Source organism: Xyrauchen texanus, chromosome 40, assembly GCF_025860055.1.
Source record: "Xyrauchen texanus isolate HMW12.3.18 chromosome 40, RBS_HiC_50CHRs, whole genome shotgun sequence".
NCBI lineage: Eukaryota > Metazoa > Chordata > Actinopteri > Cypriniformes > Catostomidae > Xyrauchen > Xyrauchen texanus.
In genome coordinates, this window is record NC_068315.1 from 20,438,987 (window position 1) to 20,459,977 (window position 20,991).

Sequence of the window (20,991 nt, forward strand, 5' to 3'; positions counted from 1 at the left end):
CCCAAGCCCCACTTCAGCAATCAGAACCTGGCCTGCCACTCTCAAACCAGCCAGTCTTGTTGCTAATGGCAATAGATGGGGGGCCAGAGTGGACAGAGGAACCCATGATTAATCGGCATAATTACCTGTAGACATAATTAACGAGGTCCAGGAACTGGGCATTCAATTCAAGGTCGTCAGGAAAGCGCTTCTCAATATAGGTCATCATTTTCACCAGCAGAATTGACTTTTCTCTCGGATTAGGCACCTAGGCAAGACAGAAGGAAAAAGAAAGGATGGGAGAGAGAGCGCAAGACAGCAGAAAGGAAAGGAATTGAAAGAGAAAAGCGGAGGTGGGGGGAGGGACTGATACAGTCCATTTATCTTTCATCTATCAGGAGAACTGCGCAACACCTTTGCTCAGCTCCTTTTTCTCCCCGTCTGCTCTCTTGCCTTGGGCTAACAAAGCACACACCTGGGTTCAGTTGTCTGGGCCACAGCGCACTGAATAAACAATGCCACATTTAAAACAGGATAGCCTTTGAGCTCAAATGTTTTACATTGGTGTATTCAAAGAGTCAACACAAGGTTAGTTTACTATTGTGAGTATAGTCAGCTAAGAGAATCAAAGCTATAATATTACATGTTTTATATTACACTATAATTTTAATGCATCAGTAAATTTTCTGTCTCTTTTGGATTTTAAATCATGTCCTACAACTGTGTAGTATATTATGGGCAGAAGAATTAACTATTTCTAAGCAGAAGAATGACTTGAATCCAGGTTGTAAACTGATGTTTCTTTCCAACCAAGCTATAAAAATTAAGATACAGAGGCCCACAGGCCACACTGGAATCCCTCAGGTTAATCAATTTAAAGACTCTATATAGATGGTGCCCTAAGGTCTGAATAAACCTTAAGAACTGATGTAAGAATGCACATCTGACTATTCTCAACTATCATCTGAACAAAGGAAACTTTTCAGGGTAGCATATAACCTTCTTTTAGACCCCTCCTCATTCAGGTTACAAATCAGGAAATATCCCCACAATTAATGGTCATCACATGACATGGCCATCTCAAACATCTGCAAGAGACTCTCCCAAGAAACCATCATGATTGCAATAGAAAGCATAAAATCTTAGACTAAGGCTTCTTTGTTCTTGCACCAGTTTGCTACACTTATAATTAAAACACATAGGAGATCATGACAGTGAACGTTTTTCTGCAAACAGCAGCTAAAAATATATCAACTTTGACAATTACTGGGCTCAATCTGTGACTTAACACTTCACAACACACATAACCAAGTTTTATATGCTAAAAAAAAAAAAAATCACATTATGCTTAAATGTAGTTAGAATTAAAGAATGCAGTATTCTGACCTTGTGTATACATGATGCTCAATTATATAATGTATAATAATGTATATTCAAATGTTAATGTGTAGTGAGGTAACCATAAAGAGAAAGTATGTCATGTTTCATATGTAAATGCTTGCCTGTTTTGGTAGAGAATGATGTTGACAAAGGTGTCAATATGTCTCTTTTTCATTATATAAAAGTCAGTATAAAAGTATAATCACTTTTTCAGCTGGAAAACTGACAAACCTTAAGAAAAAGGCCATAAATTAAAATCTTGGGGAGGACACTTTGACCAAGGGCCCTCTGAAAATCTACCTCTAAAAATCCATAGTTATAAGCCTCTTCGTGGTGTGACCAAACAGAAAGGGTTAAAAAGACCAGCCTATTCCTCCTTCGTTCTCTTGGCTCTTGCTCTTCTCAAAACCCTTCTTCGGCTGGCTTCAATTCGGCACCCTGCTACGCAGGTTCCGTACAATACAGAGTTCAGGAAACCTCAGAACGCAAAGTTCCAAGGAGCTCGTCTCTCTTCTCTGTGCTACTACTGTCACACGTGATGGGCAGTCGTGAGTCTACCTTGCTGGAGACTCTTGTAAATGGCCTGTGGCTCTTCTGATGGCATTGGCTGTTTAATCAACATCATGTGGCCAGTGGTGAATGATCAGACTGGTCACTGCCGTCTCACTTGACGCAGAAAAGGCATTTGATAAGGTAGAATGGGATTATCTTTTTAGATTTTGGAGATGTCGGGTTCTGGAATACTTTCATCGGGTGGATTGGGTTGCTTTGTTGACACACGATAGCAGCAGTTCAGGCGAATGGATTAATTTCAGATTGTTTTGTTCTGGATGGGGGGTTGTCCTCTTTCCCCCTTGTTGTTCTGTCTTGACCTGGAACCATTGGTGGGCATTTTCAAGGGGTGGTGCATGGAGCTAAATTATGTTTTATTTTTTGTCTCCGATCCTGCTGGATCTGTGCCTTGCCTCCACGGAATTATTGGTTCCTTTTCAGAGTTCTCAGAATATAGAGTGATTTGGTCTGCGTCCAGCTTTGGCAGCGTGCTAACCGGTGGTGGCATTTTGGCAGGGCATTGTGTGTTTGGGTTTTTGTTCCCAGTTCCCAGCTGTATTCCGGGGTTTGATTGTCTGCTGCGGTCTCTCCCTGTGGATGTCCCTCTCCCTTATTTCTAGCAATTTGGTGGCATGGCGAGGTCCTTCATTTGGAGTGGTGGATGTCCCAGATTGCATTTCAGTGGGTTGCGTGGGCCGATTGATTTGGGTGGGCTGGGCCTACACAAGATTTTGTTTTATTATTTTGCATTTGGTGTCAGATGTTTGGTTCATTGGTTGCCTCCTGGGAGAGCCCCTTGCTGGTTTTGTGTTGAACAGGGGTTTTTTCCCCTGTTTCGCCAATGCAAAGCCTTTCTGTCAGACTGGCCAGAGAGGTTGAGTTGCGCTCCGCTGTCTGGGAGTGGTGATTGCTGCTTTTGCAAGAGGTCATGAGGCATCAGTGTATTACTCCCCGCTAATTCAGAGTCTGGGGGACTGAGCTTCAACTTCTCTCAAGAGATTATGGGAGAAAGACTTAAACTTGGTATTTGAGGAGGGAGTAGGGACTAGGATTCTAAAAAACGTCCAAGTCTACATCTAGAGATGCAAGGGTGTGACTTATGCAATTTAAGATTTTACATAGATTCTATTGGAGCCCCTCTAGATTGTATAGGCTTGGTCTTGAAGACACCTGCTAGCGATGCCAATCACAAGATGGGGACACAACCCATGTTTTTTGGTGGTGTGTTAAGATCCAAGAATTTTGGTTGAGGGTTCAGAGTTTTATGTGTTCGGGGGAGAGGTTTGATTTATATAATTTAATTCTGTATTTTCTGTTATGTTTATTTATTTTGAGAAATGAATCGATAACAATTGTTAATAATCAATAAAGAGGGGGAAAAAATGCTACTGATGCAGCTTTTCCATCCATTAATTTAGCAGATTACAGAGCAACGGTTTACCTGTATAATGAAATCATAAAGGAGCGGAACCAGAGCAACTTTCATATTTTCATATACCTACTTTTGTCCAAGTCATATGGATTTGGAACAACATGAGTAAATGATGAGGTGTGGTGGTGGCATAGTGGGCTAAAGTACTAAACTGTTAAGCAGAAGGTTGTCGATTCCCACAGTCACCACCATTGTGTCCATGAGCAAGGCACTTAACTCCAGGTTGCTCCGGGAGGATTGTCCCTGTAACAAGGGCTCTGTAAGTCGCTTTGAATTAAAGCATGTGCCAAATGCATAAATGTAAAATGTAAATGACAGAATTTTAATTTTTGTGTGTACTGTTCCTTTGTTCCTACTGTTCCAGATCAGCCTGAAACGTCCTGGGATCCTTCAGGAGGATATGCAGATTTGACAGGTGTGATACAACCAAGAACAGCTTGGTTTCAATAAATGTTCTTTTTGGAGTTCAAAAAGTTTTAGAACATATTTATAGTAGGCCTACAATTAACTCCTATCCATATGTTATAACATGACCGCTTTAACATGATACCAGATGTTAACGGGTTAATTATTGTGAGAGATCAGTGGGTTTGTTCGTTTACCTGGTTGGTGGCCATGGGGTTGCCAGAGTTCTTGACCCACTCCTCCACAATCTTCACAACGGCTCGAAGAATCTTTGGGTCAGGAGATTTCTCAATGAGGGAGGTGAGGATGACCTGAATGAAGTTCTTCCTCATTTCCATGTTCATTACCGAAAGCCTTGTCTTCACCAAATCCAGACTGAGCATCACCAGCTCACTTGTTACTACACCCAACACACAAGAACAGAAGAGAGTTATCTAATATAATTGGTAATAAGGACATTTGTGATACAGCTGAACACTATTTCCAACCTAGTGGAGGACATTCTATCATATTCCATATCTAACACACTTTTCAAATCCTCAAGCTGACGCTCACAGCCAGTTACATAAATCTAAAATGCACACAGAAAATTTCTCACAAATTGTAACAGCTGAGGATATGAGCCGTAAGATACAAAATTTTGCCTGCTGAAAAACAGGGGAAATGAAATTGATTTTTAGCATGGATTGTGGTAGCTGAAAGGAGACTGGGTTATGAGTTTAGTCTGGCCTCTGAATGCATTTTCTGCTTGATTTGCTCAAGGTAAAATGTGATTGTTCTGATCAGTTGAACCCTTGGAGGAGAATATGTTAGAGGCTGATTTCCAGTTTGGGGCTGACTCATGCTGTGTGGAGGACTTGAGGGACACTGTCAGGGTGACATTGCAGTTTGAGGCCTTACAGACAGCACAGAACAAGCAGTGTGAATGTATGTGTGTCTCTTCCATCCGATCTCCATGTACCATTAAAAAACATAATAGCATCTAGAAGAGGCACTGAACAGATGGGATTGTCTAGATTTTATATTCCGTTGGACACGGGGAGATTTTTTACTTCAATCACAGAATATGTTTCCTAGTATGGATGGATTTGTGGGTCAGTCTTAAAGGCATTTGATTGGCCCTCCTGCAGCACCCAGTGGTCAAACATGGACACCACAAGCTCAAGTATGAACAGTTCTCTATCTTTTTGTCATACTTTACACTTTTTAAACTGCTCCAGATGACTGCAGACAAGAGGATTAAAGCTTTCCAGTAAGAGCGCATATTTTTCTGTCTAACTGTCAAGAGCCAAATTTAAGACAGACTGTCAGTTCTGGGCCAAGAGGAAGACGACCCATTGTGTGAGTCAAAGCAATAGATCATAACCTGCCTCTGCTGCCTTACATATGTCCAGAATGTAGGAAATTGTTTTAACCAAGTGCATATTGGTTGATGACAGAAAGAGGCCAGTGCTAAAGAACTTCGTTTTTTTCCAATTGAGCCTTGCATGTTATATCACATTCATTTAACATGGTTGCTTCGAGACAGCAGCCAGTGAACATTGATTCAGCTACGTTCAGACAATTTAGCGCTCCTCCAAACACTGTTTGCATAGTAAGAACTGATTTGACCTCTGTGCAGCTGAGGTTTTGGAAAAGCCTGTTCTATTTAAAGGGATAGTTCACCCAAAAATTAAAACTAACATATCCTTTTGTGTACAGGTATCCATAGAAGTCTAGAAACAACCTGAAGGTTGTTTATTTTTGAGTGATCTCTCACATTAATTTGTTCTTAGAGGAGTCACCTGTGCTGGTTTCAGCAGCTCCAGGGTTGGGTTGCGGGCTCAGGTGCTCTCTCACCATCTTCTGCAGGGAACGCATGAAGACGGAAATGAGGCGGTCGATGTAGCTGGAGTTGTTGCTGCAGGCTGACTTCAGGATCATCAGCGTTCCTGGAAGCAGAGAAAAGAGAAGCCAGTAACATGACGCCCCGATGCCCTCACAACACTGTCAGGGACAACAAGCGACATGCGCCTGCTAATGACTTTGGGTGCCACTCCTTTGTCCCTGTAGTTGTATTACAAGGACATTTCTGAAGAAATCTTACAGAGTTACCGGGTGAGATGGGGGGGAAACATGAGTAATGTCTTGCTTAGATCACAGCTCAAGGGAGGAAAGATAAATGCAAAAAGTCACCCCCTCTATAGACACATACAGTACATCAAGGCTAAATGTAACTCTAGAGCACTGTAAGAGCGGAACCAGAAGGTATTTATTGACCAATGGGGCCATTTTTGTCTGAAATGAAACACCAACAACTTTAGATTGATTAGATCAGCAGTGTTTCATCACCTTTTGATTTCATTTCTAAGAAACTATACATTGTGACATAACGGTGTTCCTTTTTTAAATTTCTAATCTATGAATAAACAGCCTTGTACACCTCGATGGTCACTGGCAGGTGTGGGGAAATTCAAAAGGCCCACACACTGTCATTTAGCTTGCAAACCTTTCTATTCCAATTTTCAAAATATCTAAATATAAAATGGATCTGTTTTTATGTTACATAAAATGAACACCATCCAGGACAAAAGTGTACCAAATAAAGAGGTTTTTGAGAAGATATGTTCTTGATATTTATTCATATCTGATTAGTGTTGGTGAATCTTCCAGAATACATTTTGTTTGGTAGTACATGTATTAAAAAATTTAAATCTCACCAAACAATTGAGTTGGGTTAGCACTGCTGGCTTTCTCATAGTTGGTAAGGCCTTCATAAATCACCTTCCCTACAGCAGCATACAAACACTCCAGCTCCTCATACTTGGAAGCCACTGAGGATGTGCCTGAGGAAAAGAAACAAAGATATTGGAAAAAAAATTTACTGTGCAGAACTCTTAACACAAATGTAATATCGAAACCAGCGCAACCTGCATCAGGTTATGAACAGGGTACCAGTCACAGAAAAGACAAACAAATACTTGTAATTGTAAATGCTAGTGTACTGCTGTTGGTTTAGTGGGCATTTCTGCCCACCTACATACTGTTCATATCTAATTATTTTGTCACAATAAGCCACAGTTCATGCCTGACCATGCTAGATTTAATTATATAACACTTAGTGGATACCAGATCGCTGTACAAACCAAGTAGTGCACTATGTAGTACTTTTATCAAGTATATACCAAGCAAAATGTGTATTTGTTGAGTAATGCAAAATGGCGCTCTGCCTCAGCAAAACAAGCAGATACATTCACAGTGTGCTTTCTACATAGCACTGTGAACATTTTCTTCTATGTAGAGTGTTAGGCTGTTTACTTGTCTGTTTGCAGCTGCTGAGCACAACATAAACCTGTAGAATGATTCCCTCAAACTGTATCCTGCACTCTGGATGTTGTTTAAATCGAGCAAGGGATTTGTTTGTCCTAAATATCCATGACTTTTCAAAATTAAGAACTTTAGGAGAAGATAATGTATCACATGAATCAGAGTGTAATCTACTCACTGGGTTCAGTGGGGAAGGTGCTCATGAGTCTGGACAGAAGGGAGTGCACTGCCCGCAACACTTTGGTGTTGCCACAGGTCATGCATGCAGCAATACCACGCTGCAGGGGCTTGAAGTGGGCAAGGATGGCTGGAGGCTGCAGGACTGACAGAATGAAGCTGAGAATCTCCAGTCCTGTGCAGATGTTGGAGAAGTTTGCCTGGTTTGGTTGCTCCTGAATAACAGAGGAGAATACGCTAAAAAAAGCAAATACCACAGAACAAAGTCATGAGGGCGAGTGAATGATTCCAGGCAGCACAATGAAATATGCATCAAATTTGTGGCGCTGTTCATTAGTGTGGATAAGAAAGCTAAAAAGAGCCCCTCACAGGGCTCTGGGGCATGCGCAACTAGTGACCTGATTGTTACATTCATGGAACAGAAGGTGTCATTGCCCCACACTGAAAATCAAGAAATTAAGATTGGAATGGCATGGTGGTCCTGATAAGCTTCTCTAGCTGTGTTGAAAAGAGGCCACAAATGCATTAGAGCTATTGCATATTATGAGAAAATGTTTTTAAAAAAATCAGTATGGGTTGATAGGTGTTCAATACCCTCTACGTTTTTTGGCCTCATCAGCTAAACAAGTTCAATTTAAAAATTCACACAGACCCCCAAATACAGGGTAAAATAGAGAAAGCAAATATAACTGGTGCATCTCAGCAAATGTAATGTCAGAATTTGCTCTTGAACAGACAAGTAACTGTCAAATACAGAATGAAACAACACAGTCTTGCTGCCATCAAAACATGATGGTACTTAAAAGAGGAGCACATATGAATGCCTCCTCAATGTTATACTTATTAGTAGAAATCTCAGAATTTTCTTTGAGACTTTCTCTGAGTTGGGAGCATGTCAATAAAATTATTGAATGAATGGTTAACTAAGGCTAAAATCCTTTTGCATTCCACAGAAGAAAGTCATACAGATTTGGAACAACATGAGGGTGAGTAAATGAGGACAATTTGGATGAACTATCCCTTAAAGAGCGATCTAACGCACATCCATTGCACTTCATTTTGATGCAATAACACTAAAAAGCCTTCCTGTATTTGTCGGAAAGTGGAAAAAATCTTAAGTTGGAACTTCCCAGGAGGACTTGAATTTGATCTTTAGAAAAGGAAAGACTGTACAAGGTCCAGAGAGACTCTGTACTCTGAAGAACTGGGCCATATCACAACATTTCAATCACAGGCCTACATGAGCATAGGGAAATGCATAACTGTTAGGCACGGAAAAGAATCAATAGAGTAGTGTGTCTGGATGACAGGAAGCCATTGCCACATAACAGGTGGAGCGAGAGTGAGGGAAGGGCAGGAGGTTACAGTGAAAAAAGTTCAGGTGGCTGAAGCTCACTAACAGAGCTGTTCCCTCAAATGACAGTTGAATTAGTCACACCAATGAACTCCAAAGAAAGAAAAATCAGTCATAAGACCAAGGATATCGATTTGGCTGGCATGAAAACTGCAATTGGAAAGGCACTGAAAAGAATGAAGAGGGATGTGAGAGGAACAGGATATGACAAACGAAGGCAGACAAGATATTCTCCAACATAAAGACCTCACTCAAACATTTACAGTGACATTTTTCATTTCTTATTTAACAGTAAGTAACAAATCTCTTATCCAGCCTCAAATTTTGCCCAAAACTGCAAATTGAGCCAAGCAGTTCCACATGGTGAGACATGGTACTAATGTGGGCAGAAAAATGTTCGGCTTGCAACATTTACCAATCGTGATCCCTACCTCTTCACCCCATTATTTTCTGTAATTTCTTGTCTATCCTATCCATTAAAAATAAAATCCCATGAATAATAAAACATTTTTAAAAATTCATCCAACTTCAGCTAAAATAAATAATCATGTAAAAGTTTCACGAGTTGTTTACATGAATAAAAAAAAAGCTTTTAAATGTTTAATAGCTTACAGACTCACCACAGTCATAAGGAGCTTGTCAAACCACTGCAATTTAAGTTCAGCGCGGGGCCACATGTCTGGCCTGAGCGCAGTCTTCATCAGGTTCACACACCGACGGGACAGCAGCTCACCGGGAGAGCCTGCTACATTAGTGCTATCATTCACCTGAAAAGGAAGAGCAGGATTTAGCTTGGAAAACTCCAATAAGGACACTGAACAACCAGGAATTAGATTACTTCCTTTACCTGGCATGCGATGCGGATGAGAAAGTTGACCACTGTATCTGTGTGCTGCTTTTCGACAGGTTTGGTGAGGAGAGCCTCAGTGCCTGGCACTGACTGACTGCGGCCAAAGACCTGTGTATAACAACACAAACACAATATACCCCAATGTACTCAAACATGGCACTCTCCATCATGGTACAGAGAGCATGAGTCTGATTACAGTGGTCATACTCAGGCTGTGCTGAGCGGTTTAAGGTTTCCTTACCGCGCCGACAGCTCCAGTGGCTGTGCGGAACCTCTTCACATCCTGAGCCGAATCAACAGACATTCCTCTCTTCATGGCAACAGATGCACTTGTGCCCTCACCCACACTTCCTGGATCAACCTCTGCTTCCGGCTGCAAAAAGGATTTTTTTTTTATAGAAATTTGATTAGTACCCAATAAACTGCTGGACTGTTAAACAAAGCAACAGAAGACGAAAACTGATTATGCCATGAACTTCTTTCCTGGTGACAGACCTGTTGGTCTTTGATTCTCTGGAGCTCCCATTTAATGATCACCTCAGCCAGATCCACTGCCAACTTCCTCTGCTCTATAGTCACACTAGGGGTGAAGCCCAATCGTTGCATAGCACTAATCATGTGCTGAACCAGGTGGTGCCTAACTGGGTAATATACCTGAACACACACACAGGCACATATTATAATATCTATCTATCTATATATACATACATATAAATAAACATGTAAAACATGCACGTTCATCATTAGAGGCTCAAGCTAATCTCAAAATCTATAGCACATGAACTTGTCATGCAATTACATTTAAGCCGACTCTTTGAGTTGTGTGTTAGCTCTAGTAAGAAAAGAAGGGTTCAGTTAGAGTTAGCTGACATTATACGTACTCTAAAGTGTTGAACAATAAGGTGAAGTATATGGACGAGCTGAGGAACTGTGTGGCCCTCTTCCACAATGATCTTGCGTGTCCAGTGAGTGAGCATCTGATGGCCGTCCTCCATCCGAGCAGGCACTGCAGGTGTGAGAATGGCCATGGCTTGCCGTACAATGGCCCGTGCCTCCATAGTATGAGCCTTCAACAGACTATGGAAAACCTGTACAGAAGAGACACATTGACATTCAGCAGTATTCAACAGTTAATGGCAGACTACTGTCAAATAGCAGTTGACAACTGAAGTGTTTTCACCAGAGACTAAACTTAAACTCATAGCATGATTGAAATCCTTGCAGTAGCAAAAGCTCATGGGCTTTATTTCTATCCTTTGAAGTACTGAGTATTGAATTTTTAAGATTTTATCTGCTACAGCCCTGGAGTCTCTTTTGTTATACATGTCTTAGATTACTACACCAAATATGAAGGCAAAAACGTTTCCCCAGCTATTTCCCAAATAATGTTTTTTAACGTCTAAATGTCCCTGAATATGCTTTACGCATCAGGCGCTAATAAATAACGCAGCCAACGGTCCAAATCCATAAGCAATTCCAAAGGTTCACACACCTTTTGACTAATCTCCATGACCTTCAATCATTTTATAAAGATTGCACTCAAATACAGCAATTTATATTGATGAAATATTCTGGAGCAGAGCACCGCTAGAAAAATGTAAATTCACTGTAGAAATTTTAATCATGACAGCGTGTAGCTGTACCTGTAGCACAATCTTCTTGTGAATGGCAAACTTGGCAATAATGTGAGCCAGCAGGAGATGTCCGCTGTATTTGCAGGCCGGGTCCACACAGGTTTTGGGGAGCAAGCAAGGCCAAGCGAAGGTCATGAGACGCCTCAACTTGCTGTTCCTGCTCTTGTTGTTGTCGTGGATATGGTGTGGGGCGTGCTCAACCAGTAGGGTAGAAAACTGAAGCAGGTAGATCCTCAACGAGTCTGCCAGGTCTGCCTGCTTCTCAGGGTCCAGCACCTACAAGAACAAGAGGAATATGTAAAAACACATTAAATGGTATCCGTTTTCATGTCTGTAACCATCACAGACATCGAGAGGGATGCGTCACCCCAATATTCTGAATATTTCAATGGCTTTTTAAATCAGAATTTTTATATTGGGTCATCCCCACTTCTTTTTTTTTTTTTTGGCCTCTGCAAATTATTGGTCATTTATTTAAACTCATTTGGCTGTATGAGGTGGCTCCAACATATAGCATGTTTTAAAGATTATTTTATCTTTATTGTCAGGTTCCTCTTCTGCCAGAGGTGTTGAACACAATCCCTGGGAACAAATGGACTGATTGGTTTGCTCTTTGCTATGATTATTGCCAGAAGGAAAGAGACAATCAATTTAAGCATGAAATAAATGAAGGCTATTAACCTCCACCACCGTGTGTCTCATTGAACTTGCTTTAAAAACAAACACTATGACCTTTAGTGTGGCCTTGACATTTCTGCCAGTAAAATAACAGCTAGAGGTCATCCTAGATGAACTGATGACATGATAAATTGAGAGTGACAGCACTGCCAATGGGGCTGCTGGAGAGTGTTGGTTACCTTGGTGATGAAAACACTAGTGATGCTCTCTGGGTTGTCGCCCTCTGGATTGGGCGGCCCCAGCAGTTGCTCGCCTTCCCCTTTCTCAAAGCTGTACAGGAAGGCTGGATTGAGGATGTGCTGCAACACCTGCAAAGTGGACACAGACAGCACATAATAAAAATGTGTTCACAATGATAAACTGATTTAACAAGTCTTTTTGCCATTGCATGAGATGTACAACATGTTTGTTTTTTAAACAAGTGTTTGAATTTACTTCATTTATTGAATATGCTTAAAGGAGATGTTCATTTACTTACCCTCATTTTATCTCAATCCCATATGACTTTGCCGTATAACACCAAAGGAGATGTTGGGCAGAATTATTGCCTTTTTTCAGACAATGACAGTCAACGATGAGTGACCTAACATCTCATTCTATGTTCCATTGAAGCCAGGAAGTCATAAAGGTTTTGAATAACTTGAGGGTGAGTAACTGACAAGAGAATTTTCATTTTGGATTAACTCCTTTTAAATGATCAACAAGGTAGCTCCTTGTAGAAGTCATTAAAAAGTGTGATTATGACAGGATAGATAGAGACAGGCACAATGTGGTAGCCTGGGTAACTGATATTAATCACTGTGATGAACATTATGTTAACTGTCATTGGTCTATTTATGAATTTGTGTTTGAAGAGACTCAAAAATACTAATTTACTCAACCTTGACTTTGCAAACCGCAGTTCTCTGTAAAATGTCCCTTCACACTAATGCCTTTGTTTCTCCTCTACACAATTAAGTTAAGAGAAACATCACAGAGTGATAAATAACCATGTCATAACTTTTTCCAGTGGTAATTTAAGCTATGGGACAAAATTAGCTTTGTACTTGTCTTTAGACAAAACTACAGTTTTTCTTGTCAGAGGCAATGGTGTTGTTTACTAGATGAAGCGTGAGAGCATGCGACTGCAAGTGGATTTATTCAAACATAAGCTGCTCTATCACAGGGCCATGGGGATGCAGGTGTTCCTTCATTATGCCTTGTCCTAATGAGGCCATCTACCATTCACATGAGTGATGGATAACAACAAATCCTTTTCTACATGATCCATCACTGTCCAAACTGCCGAGGCTCCAGCTGCCTGAAAACATCACCTTAAACGTGTATTGTGTTAAGAGCATGCAGCTGCTGAGCTCTCCTGGGGAATGGTTGGGATGTAACGTCTGTTTGGCTGTGAGGGGGGATTTAGCAGAGCAGGAAGGGGCTTAGCCATCAAAGCTGTGAAGACTATCCAACTATGAACTGCTACAAATTAAAAAGTGTGGCATCTGAACAAGACCATCCAGGTCATTTTATTCAACTGATATTTGATCTCTTTCTTGAACTCATGTGAATTTTTTCACTTGAATAATAAAGAGAGAATACAAATTAAAAGGGAACAAGGAGAGCATTCCTGACCCGTTCTGACTAAATGGCAGTGTTTCCCATTAATTACCTAGACTGTAGCGGCCCAATACAATACAATACAATAGCCCAAATTCTGAACATTTTGTATTTTGTATTTTTTTATATATATATATAAATATTGGTGTAAGTAGTTGTAAAGAAGTGGAACATTTTTATAGATTTTGTAATCAGTTTTTATTTTTTAGATTTTCACCCCAATTTGGCATGCCCATTTCCCAATGCGTTCTAGGTCCTCGTGGTGGCATAGTGACTTTAATCCAGGTGGCAGAGGATGAATCTTAGTTGCCTACGCGTCCGAAACCGTCAATCCACGCATCTTATCATGTGGCTTGTTGAACACGTTACTATGGAGGCTTCACACAATCCTCCACGCACAAGTCACCACGTGCCCCACAGAGAGCGAGAACCACATTATAGCGACCACAAGGAGGTTAACCCAACATGACTCTACCTACCATAGCAACCGGGACAATTGGTTGCTTTGGAAGCCTGACTGGAGTCACTCAGCAAGCCATGAATTTGAACTTGCGACTCCATGTGTTGTAGTCATTACTTGCTAAGTTCCCGGGGTCCTCCAAAAATACATTTCTGAGTATCTTACATTTATGCATTTGGTAGACATTTACATTTATGCATTTGGCAGATGCTTTTATCCAAAGTGACTTATAGTCCACTAATTACAGGGACAATCCCCCCGGAACAACCTGGATTAAGTGTCTTGCTCAAGGACACAATGGTGGTGGCTGTGGGGATCGTACCAGTGACCTTCTGATTACCAGTTCTGTGCTTTAGTCCACTACTCCACCACCACCACTCCATATTACAAAAATGTTATGTCACCAGCCTGAAAAAAACAAAAAGCCAGCAACTATAAGCCTTCCTCAACAGCTGTTGCGCTGTTTCAACCTGGTACCTTGTAAACAACTTGGGATAAAAAAAATAAAAAAAAACTGCATCCTTTCTCACAGAAGTTGCCTAAAGCCAGCTAATCAGATTAAAACTGGCATGTTTGGCCAGTACTCACCATTTTTGTGTGAGGGCAGTTGGTGGGTGTGATGTTTGAGGCTGACGCTAAGAACAGGTACTCCAGGTAATGTCCACACACTACAAAAAATTCACTACATCTCGGTTACGCCATTCCTCCATGGCTAATTAAAAGCTAACCTTCAGTGTGTGAGCTATGGCTATTAGAGTAATCTGCAGATAAATATTAATTAGCTCTCTTCAAAGACTTTGTTTGACAGAGTGTGTCATGCTTATACAATCCCTGCTGTCCTCCCTCTCTTAAACATAAATATTCATCAGTGCTGCTTGTTAGGCGCATTAGATGGCCAACGCTAAGGGAGCGTGATGGCGTCATGCCCCAATCGATAGAAATTTACAACAAAGGTGGTATTTGTAATGCTGACCGTGAAATGCGGAAACACCGGTCTGTGTCATGGCAACCATCACACTCATAAAAAGTCATCACAAAAGGCAAAATTAATCAGTTTCTTCTCGCATGTTAAAACTGTGGTATTACTCACCTTTGCCTTGAGCTCATCATTGAAGTGTGGGTCATTAAACTCCACAAAGCGGAAGAAGAGTGCTCGTTTGTGAGTGATGCTGTAGTTCTTGGGGATCTCCTCCTCCATGTACTCCTTAAGAAAGGTCATGTTGCACAGGAAACGGCCGGTAAAGGCTCTCAGCAGCTGGAAGAGCAGCTCGATCTCAGAGTAGTTGCGCCTGAAGGAGAATGTACGACTTAGAAATAATGCTAAAAGTTAAGCGTCACCAAACAGAATTGTCCCCAAACACTCTACCTGTCTACCATTGGTCCAATAAATAAATAAATAAAAATTAAGATAGTCCCGCCAAGTCAAAGCCACCAAAATGTATACAAATTAAGGTTTCTTTAAAAACACTTACTTGCAGTAGCTAAGCAGACAATAAGCCAGCAGTTTCGGCTCTTTCCAGTTGGTTGCGGCCATATTGTCTTTACGGTGGCGTTCCTGGAAAGCCTCGCTGACCCACACACGTCTGAGCTGACTGACTAGAGAGTGCTGCCCTGCCAACCAGCCTTCATCATTTTTCACGATGATGCTTATAATCTGATGAAGTACAAGAATGCTCATTAACATTCAAGCTACAATTACATTAAACATTCCATTAAATTACAGTAAACAGCTAAACTGACCCTTCGCTAAGTGTTTCTGGCCAATCCTACTGTTGCCGTGCGCCATTTCTCTGACAAGCATTTGCTTTTTTCCCAACAAAAGTCTATGGGAGAAATGTGTGTTTGAGTAGTTTTAATTGGAATTCTATCAAAATGATCAAAGAAATGTAAAAAACTTTGTTGCTGGGTCACTTGTAGTAGTGGTACCTAAAGAGGACAAACAATGTATTTTTTATTTATTTTTCAAAAAATGCTTCCTTTGCGTCTGAGACCATCAACCCATGCATCTTTTCACGTGGCTTGTTGAGCATGTTGCCACAGAGACATAGCGTGTGTGGAGGCTTCACGACATCCACCGCAGCATCCACGCTCATGTCAACACGCATCCCTCCGAGAACGAACCACATTATAGTGACCACGACGAGGTTACCCCATGTGATTCTACCCTCCCTAGTGACCAGGCCAATTTGGTTGCTTGGGAGACCTGGCTAGAGTCACTCTTTTAAAAGAAAATCTTTAAATAAATCTCAAGAAGAGCATGCTATGGATTAAACTGTGTCCCAAACATTCCCAAATGAACATCAGCAAAGAAACCTACATTTGCTCCAAGGTAAATTAAAGCCAATAACTTAACATTAATTAATTTACATACTGATTCAGTTTTTCTCTTTTCAAGTGACTGATGATCAATTGCCTCGATTCTGATTCACAGTCTCCACAGTTTTCAATCACATTATTGTGCAATTTAACAATATATTTACAAAGAATAAATACCAGTAAATCAAATAACTATGCTTTAAAATGTCTGTCTTCATTTCATCCCATGTAAGAATATTACCAATTCAGTTTAAGAGAAAATTTTGCCAAAAGTGCACCATTCACAGCAATCTCCCATTCATTCCTAAGGGAAGTACTGCCAAGCTCGTCAAAGAGAACTGCGGTTACCAAGAGGGAGCTTAGCGAAGAGTCAATTTAAAGACTATGGGCAACCTTAATGGCCTGGAACTGCAAGTCGAGTCGGGCAGTGTTGGTGGAGGGAGACCCAGGCCTCACGGTTGATGCAGGCCCAGCTGGAACCAGCAGATTGACAAACCGATTTGGGTTGGAAGCCAAGACATCTCTAAGAGGCTTGGCATCTTTGTGCTTCAAGAAGCTCTGTGAATGGAATTTATGAGAAAGACATAAACATATGAGCTTATAATTGTATGAGGTATAGGCAAGGACAAAAACAAAAACAAAAAACACACACCATGAACATGCGGCTCCACTGCGGGTCGTTGAGTGTGGCCTCCATCATGAACAGCTCCACTGTTTGCGATGGATGACGTGTCAGGAACTTAATCAGCGGCTCTCTAAAGGGACTGCCCGCCTTTGGAGTAACAATACATAAACAAAATTGTATCAAAACCACAATATTCACACCGCACAAAATTTAATTCAAACTACGGCTGTCAATTAAACTGATTATTTTGTACAATCAATTATTCAAAATAACACTGAAAATTAACACATTTTAATAATGCCCCCGGACCTATATGTAATTGTAGATATCATATAAAGCTTAAAGTACTAGCTAAATGCAATGCACAGCCCTGCTGCTATTACAGGAAATGCGCCTCGCCAAACCACGCTTACCCAGAGCTTACCCACAATGAATAAGGGGTTGTTCACACATGATGTTTTCTTATGTTTGAAAACACAAAGAGGGAGTGCAACAGAATAGAATGCAGGCGTCTTGATGAGGATCTCTTACAGACTTTTTGTAACGTCTATTTCATGCTTTCTTTTCATCTTCATTTGCCGGCTTTTCTCAGCAAACATAGATGGGATTATTTGCAAATAATTTGAGAAATCGGGGTATGCATTTAATTTGATTGAGAGTCCTAATTCAAATACAAACTACACTGGTTGTCACTTAAACTGAGATGCATTTGCCACAATAATATACTGTATTGTGCATGCAGATTCAAAAGTAAAAGAGTGAGGAGATGACAGTTTTGTTTTGTTTTTTACCTCTATGAGCATGGCCCTCTCTGTCTTCATTACCACCTCCAGCAGAGGTTTAACAAGGGTCTGCGGAGCAGCTGGTATCAGGTGGAAGAGGTTTATAATGGCTGAACAGATCCTCATTTCCTGCAAATGGTAATAGAAGAATGAATCAGTGATGGTTAATGATAAACCAGCAGTGGAAAACCTAGAAGTACCTCCAGAAAAGTACCTCCTGTTATATATAATCAACAGAGACACATGTTGGGGAACATCTGCAGTAAAGTCATAGAGACAAGTAAGAGGCAAAGACTGTCTAGATTAAAGAACATCATGGATCCATGGGGTGTTATATGGAAGCAGGTTTGGAAGAGGCAACCTCATAAATGTGAGACATAGGGGTCCAAACACAACACCACAAACACAGAGATACTGCTACAAAGACTCCACCAACACAGAGTAACCACAAGCACAATGAGGGCGGAGCCGGTGAAGCTGACCACCATCTCACCTCTAAACCCTCCACGGCAGGCTGCGCCAGAACAGGAGACAACAGACACAATCAGCAAAGCAGTGTGGGTAATGAGTGCTGTATGGACTGAGGATACAGTATGTGTTCCAGTGAATGGGCTCGTGTGATTTTGTTAAGCAATGAACACGTGTATGGCTGCACACGTTTTGTTGCTTCTGCTCAGACCAAAAACATATGGTGAAAAAGCCGTCATCAGAATTCTAGAATTAGAGCTAAATGGAAAGTGTTTCAACTGTCCTTGCTGAAGCTGACAGAAATCTTGTACAGAAATATGCAGCACTTATTATTCACAAGATAAGGAGAGCATCCTAGAACAGCACAGACATTTCAAATTCATAGAGCCAAATGACAAATGGTTTCCAAACATACAGAAGCCCACAGAGGACATGCTTCATTATTTTTTGTTTTCTCAAGACCATATGATCCAGACAAAACAAGATCAAGAGTTTCTCGAATTGTTTTGAAAAACCATGACAGAAAAATAAAAGTAATGCATGGTATCTTTATAATTTTCTAAATCATTCTTGCAAAGTTGGCATAAATATTTGCAATAGAATGCATGATTTATTTTTTAAAGTTACTGTATAAATTAAAACAGTCAATGAGAGGGTCTACCAAAATGTTTAAAATAAACAAATCATTGCCTGGTAGCTCAGTGAGTAAAGACGCCAACTACCACACTAGGGTTGGGCGATGTCCCCTAAATTGGCAGTTGACGATGTTGACAGTAAACATCTGGGGGTATATAATTTCATATAATTTTCAAAAATGATATGACAAATTATAATTTCGTTATTTTACTAACCCAACTAATGACTCGTCGGCGCTTTATCAGTAGGTTGGACGACACGTGAAGCATTTTTTTTTAGCTTTCACTTAAGAAGAGTTGTTAATGCACACCACGAGGACTTTGAGAGCATTGGGAATTGGGCGTTCCAAATTGGGGAGAAAAAAAAGGGGATTCAAATAAAATTAAAAAATAAATAAAATTAACCTACTCAAAGAAATTAACTGTTCTGCATTCAAATATATATTTTTTTTGTAAGGAAATGTACATGGAAAATTATGCAGTACATTTCTGCTCAAGTGGCTCAGGGTATGTTCAAAAGGAGTAGGTTTTGCTAAACAAGAACAAAAATAAGTGGCAACATTAACTTTGAATAAAGATTTATCTCACTTTATTTGGAACAATGTTTTATTTTTTCCTCGGAAAGATATATTTACATTTAGGAAACATTGAAAAACTGAGTACTGAAGAACACAACTATCTGCATATAGGTCTCTTAACAGATATATCGGAGTTGTATGCTCTCCCTGAACTGACCTTCTTTTACTCTGTGTGACTAAACTAATCATCTGGAACTAGTGTTTCAGGCCCCCCCCCCACTACTGAGCCATCTGACCCCACCTTATTGTCATGTATGGTTGGTCACTCTGTCAATGTTATAAGAATATTAAAAACTGCAGGAACAGAGGGCCAATTTGCATGTAATTACAATACATTTTAGAGAAAGGCAGGGCACGAACAAGACCAAAAGAATGGAAACTCTATTTGAGGCATAGAAACAGCAAGCTTTTTATAATCACCTCTCACCTTTTCTTACTCTACAAGGTTATCTGCCCAACAAGATAACGAGTATCCAGAACACTGAGGCTCGTTACCAAGCTAGCCTGCGGGCGCCTAATTAATCATTGATTGTAATTTGGCCACTCACAAAGCCTAAGTGGGGTGATCTGGTTTGGAGGGGGGAGTCCAGTCCAGAGCTAATCTCAGCTCTCTGTATCTATAGATCCCCATCTACTCTAGGCTAAATAATGAGGCTTCCGGCCTTGTGAACTTCAACAGACAATTCAAAGAAAACTGTTGAACCTCACAATGCCTTGTTTTCTGACAAAACAAAAAATGTGTGGATGTGTGTGTGTTTGTAGAGTGAAAGATGCAGCATTAAAAAAAACAACAACAAACCACAGTTTATGCCACAGAGCCCAACATAAAAATGAATACTCACACTGCCATCACTGCGTTGGCCTCCTTTATGATTGATCACCACCACCTCCATCCACTTACGCAGATGTTGCTGCAAGAACATGAAAATCATGGATTCTGTACTCCTGACTGTTTAAAAATACTTTTTGAATAATGCCCTGTACACCATCAACACTCTATTGTTGTCTTTAAAAGTGATCTACTGTAGATTTTTAGAACTAACTTACCATCATCTGGTCACAGAATTTGTCATTGAAGGAGTTAGGGAAGAGACGAGTGACAGATGTCAGTCTATTGACCACATTGAGTGTCAAACTGCGATAGTCTCCAAGCATCATCAGCAAGGGACGCATGTGTGTATGGATCTGATCCACCTCAATAGTGGCCCCCTCTAAGAACTGAGAAATGCATAAAACATGAACATTCACACACCCAAATTCATGTGCAATACTACATATTTTCAAAATCTAGCAGTTAGTGTGTTGCCTGAACAAATTTAACTTTAAGGTGCTGTAAGCCTTTCTGAAACTTCCACAAGACTGAGCCATTGAATTAGACACACCCCCACTTTCCAAAACCCAAAAGAGACAGAGCAGCAGTGCATCTTTTCAGGGTTGACAAACACAACAGTAGCAAAATAGTGCCCTCAACTGATGACTACTATTATTCTGTATATGGCATTAAACCTGAATGATCCGCTTCAACAAACTACACTCTGAGAAGGCACAAAATGATTGACAGGCAGAAAGCACATCAAAGTCGTCTGATTGGCTGATCAAAGAGTGTGACCGTGGCCCACGGACACATTTTTGTTTGCACAGTCTAGTGCTGTCAGGATATATGTATTTCAGTGATATCTTTCAGGGAGTAGGAATAATTTCTCCAGACCATTCCATAAAAAAGAATATATAGCTTACACCACCTTTAAAACTCCTGTCTAATAAGGCAGGTTTATGGT

At 40.6% G+C, this 20,991-nt stretch overlaps 1 protein-coding gene across 1 annotated transcript in view; it reads right to left on the bottom strand.

Moving 5' to 3' along the window:
• LOC127633316 (transformation/transcription domain-associated protein-like) overlaps positions 1–20,991 on the bottom strand; it is an 85,989-nt gene that overhangs the window by 45,248 nt on the left and 19,750 nt on the right. The window contains exons 29-47 of the mRNA XM_052112349.1: positions 20,261–20,431; positions 20,056–20,124; positions 17,542–17,661; positions 16,778–16,897; positions 16,519–16,683; positions 15,282–15,463; positions 14,900–15,098; positions 11,927–12,055; positions 11,079–11,345; positions 10,317–10,523; positions 9,931–10,089; positions 9,677–9,808; positions 9,433–9,543; positions 9,206–9,352; positions 7,233–7,446; positions 6,448–6,573; positions 5,533–5,679; positions 3,946–4,148; positions 126–247 (exon numbers count right to left, since the gene is read on the bottom strand). Of these exons, the coding sequence (XP_051968309.1) occupies positions 126–247; positions 3,946–4,148; positions 5,533–5,679; positions 6,448–6,573; positions 7,233–7,446; positions 9,206–9,352; positions 9,433–9,543; positions 9,677–9,808; positions 9,931–10,089; positions 10,317–10,523; positions 11,079–11,345; positions 11,927–12,055; positions 14,900–15,098; positions 15,282–15,463; positions 16,519–16,683; positions 16,778–16,897; positions 17,542–17,661; positions 20,056–20,124; positions 20,261–20,431 (2,990 nt within the window). The remainder of the gene's footprint in view (positions 1–125; positions 248–3,945; positions 4,149–5,532; positions 5,680–6,447; positions 6,574–7,232; positions 7,447–9,205; positions 9,353–9,432; positions 9,544–9,676; positions 9,809–9,930; positions 10,090–10,316; positions 10,524–11,078; positions 11,346–11,926; positions 12,056–14,899; positions 15,099–15,281; positions 15,464–16,518; positions 16,684–16,777; positions 16,898–17,541; positions 17,662–20,055; positions 20,125–20,260; positions 20,432–20,991) is intronic.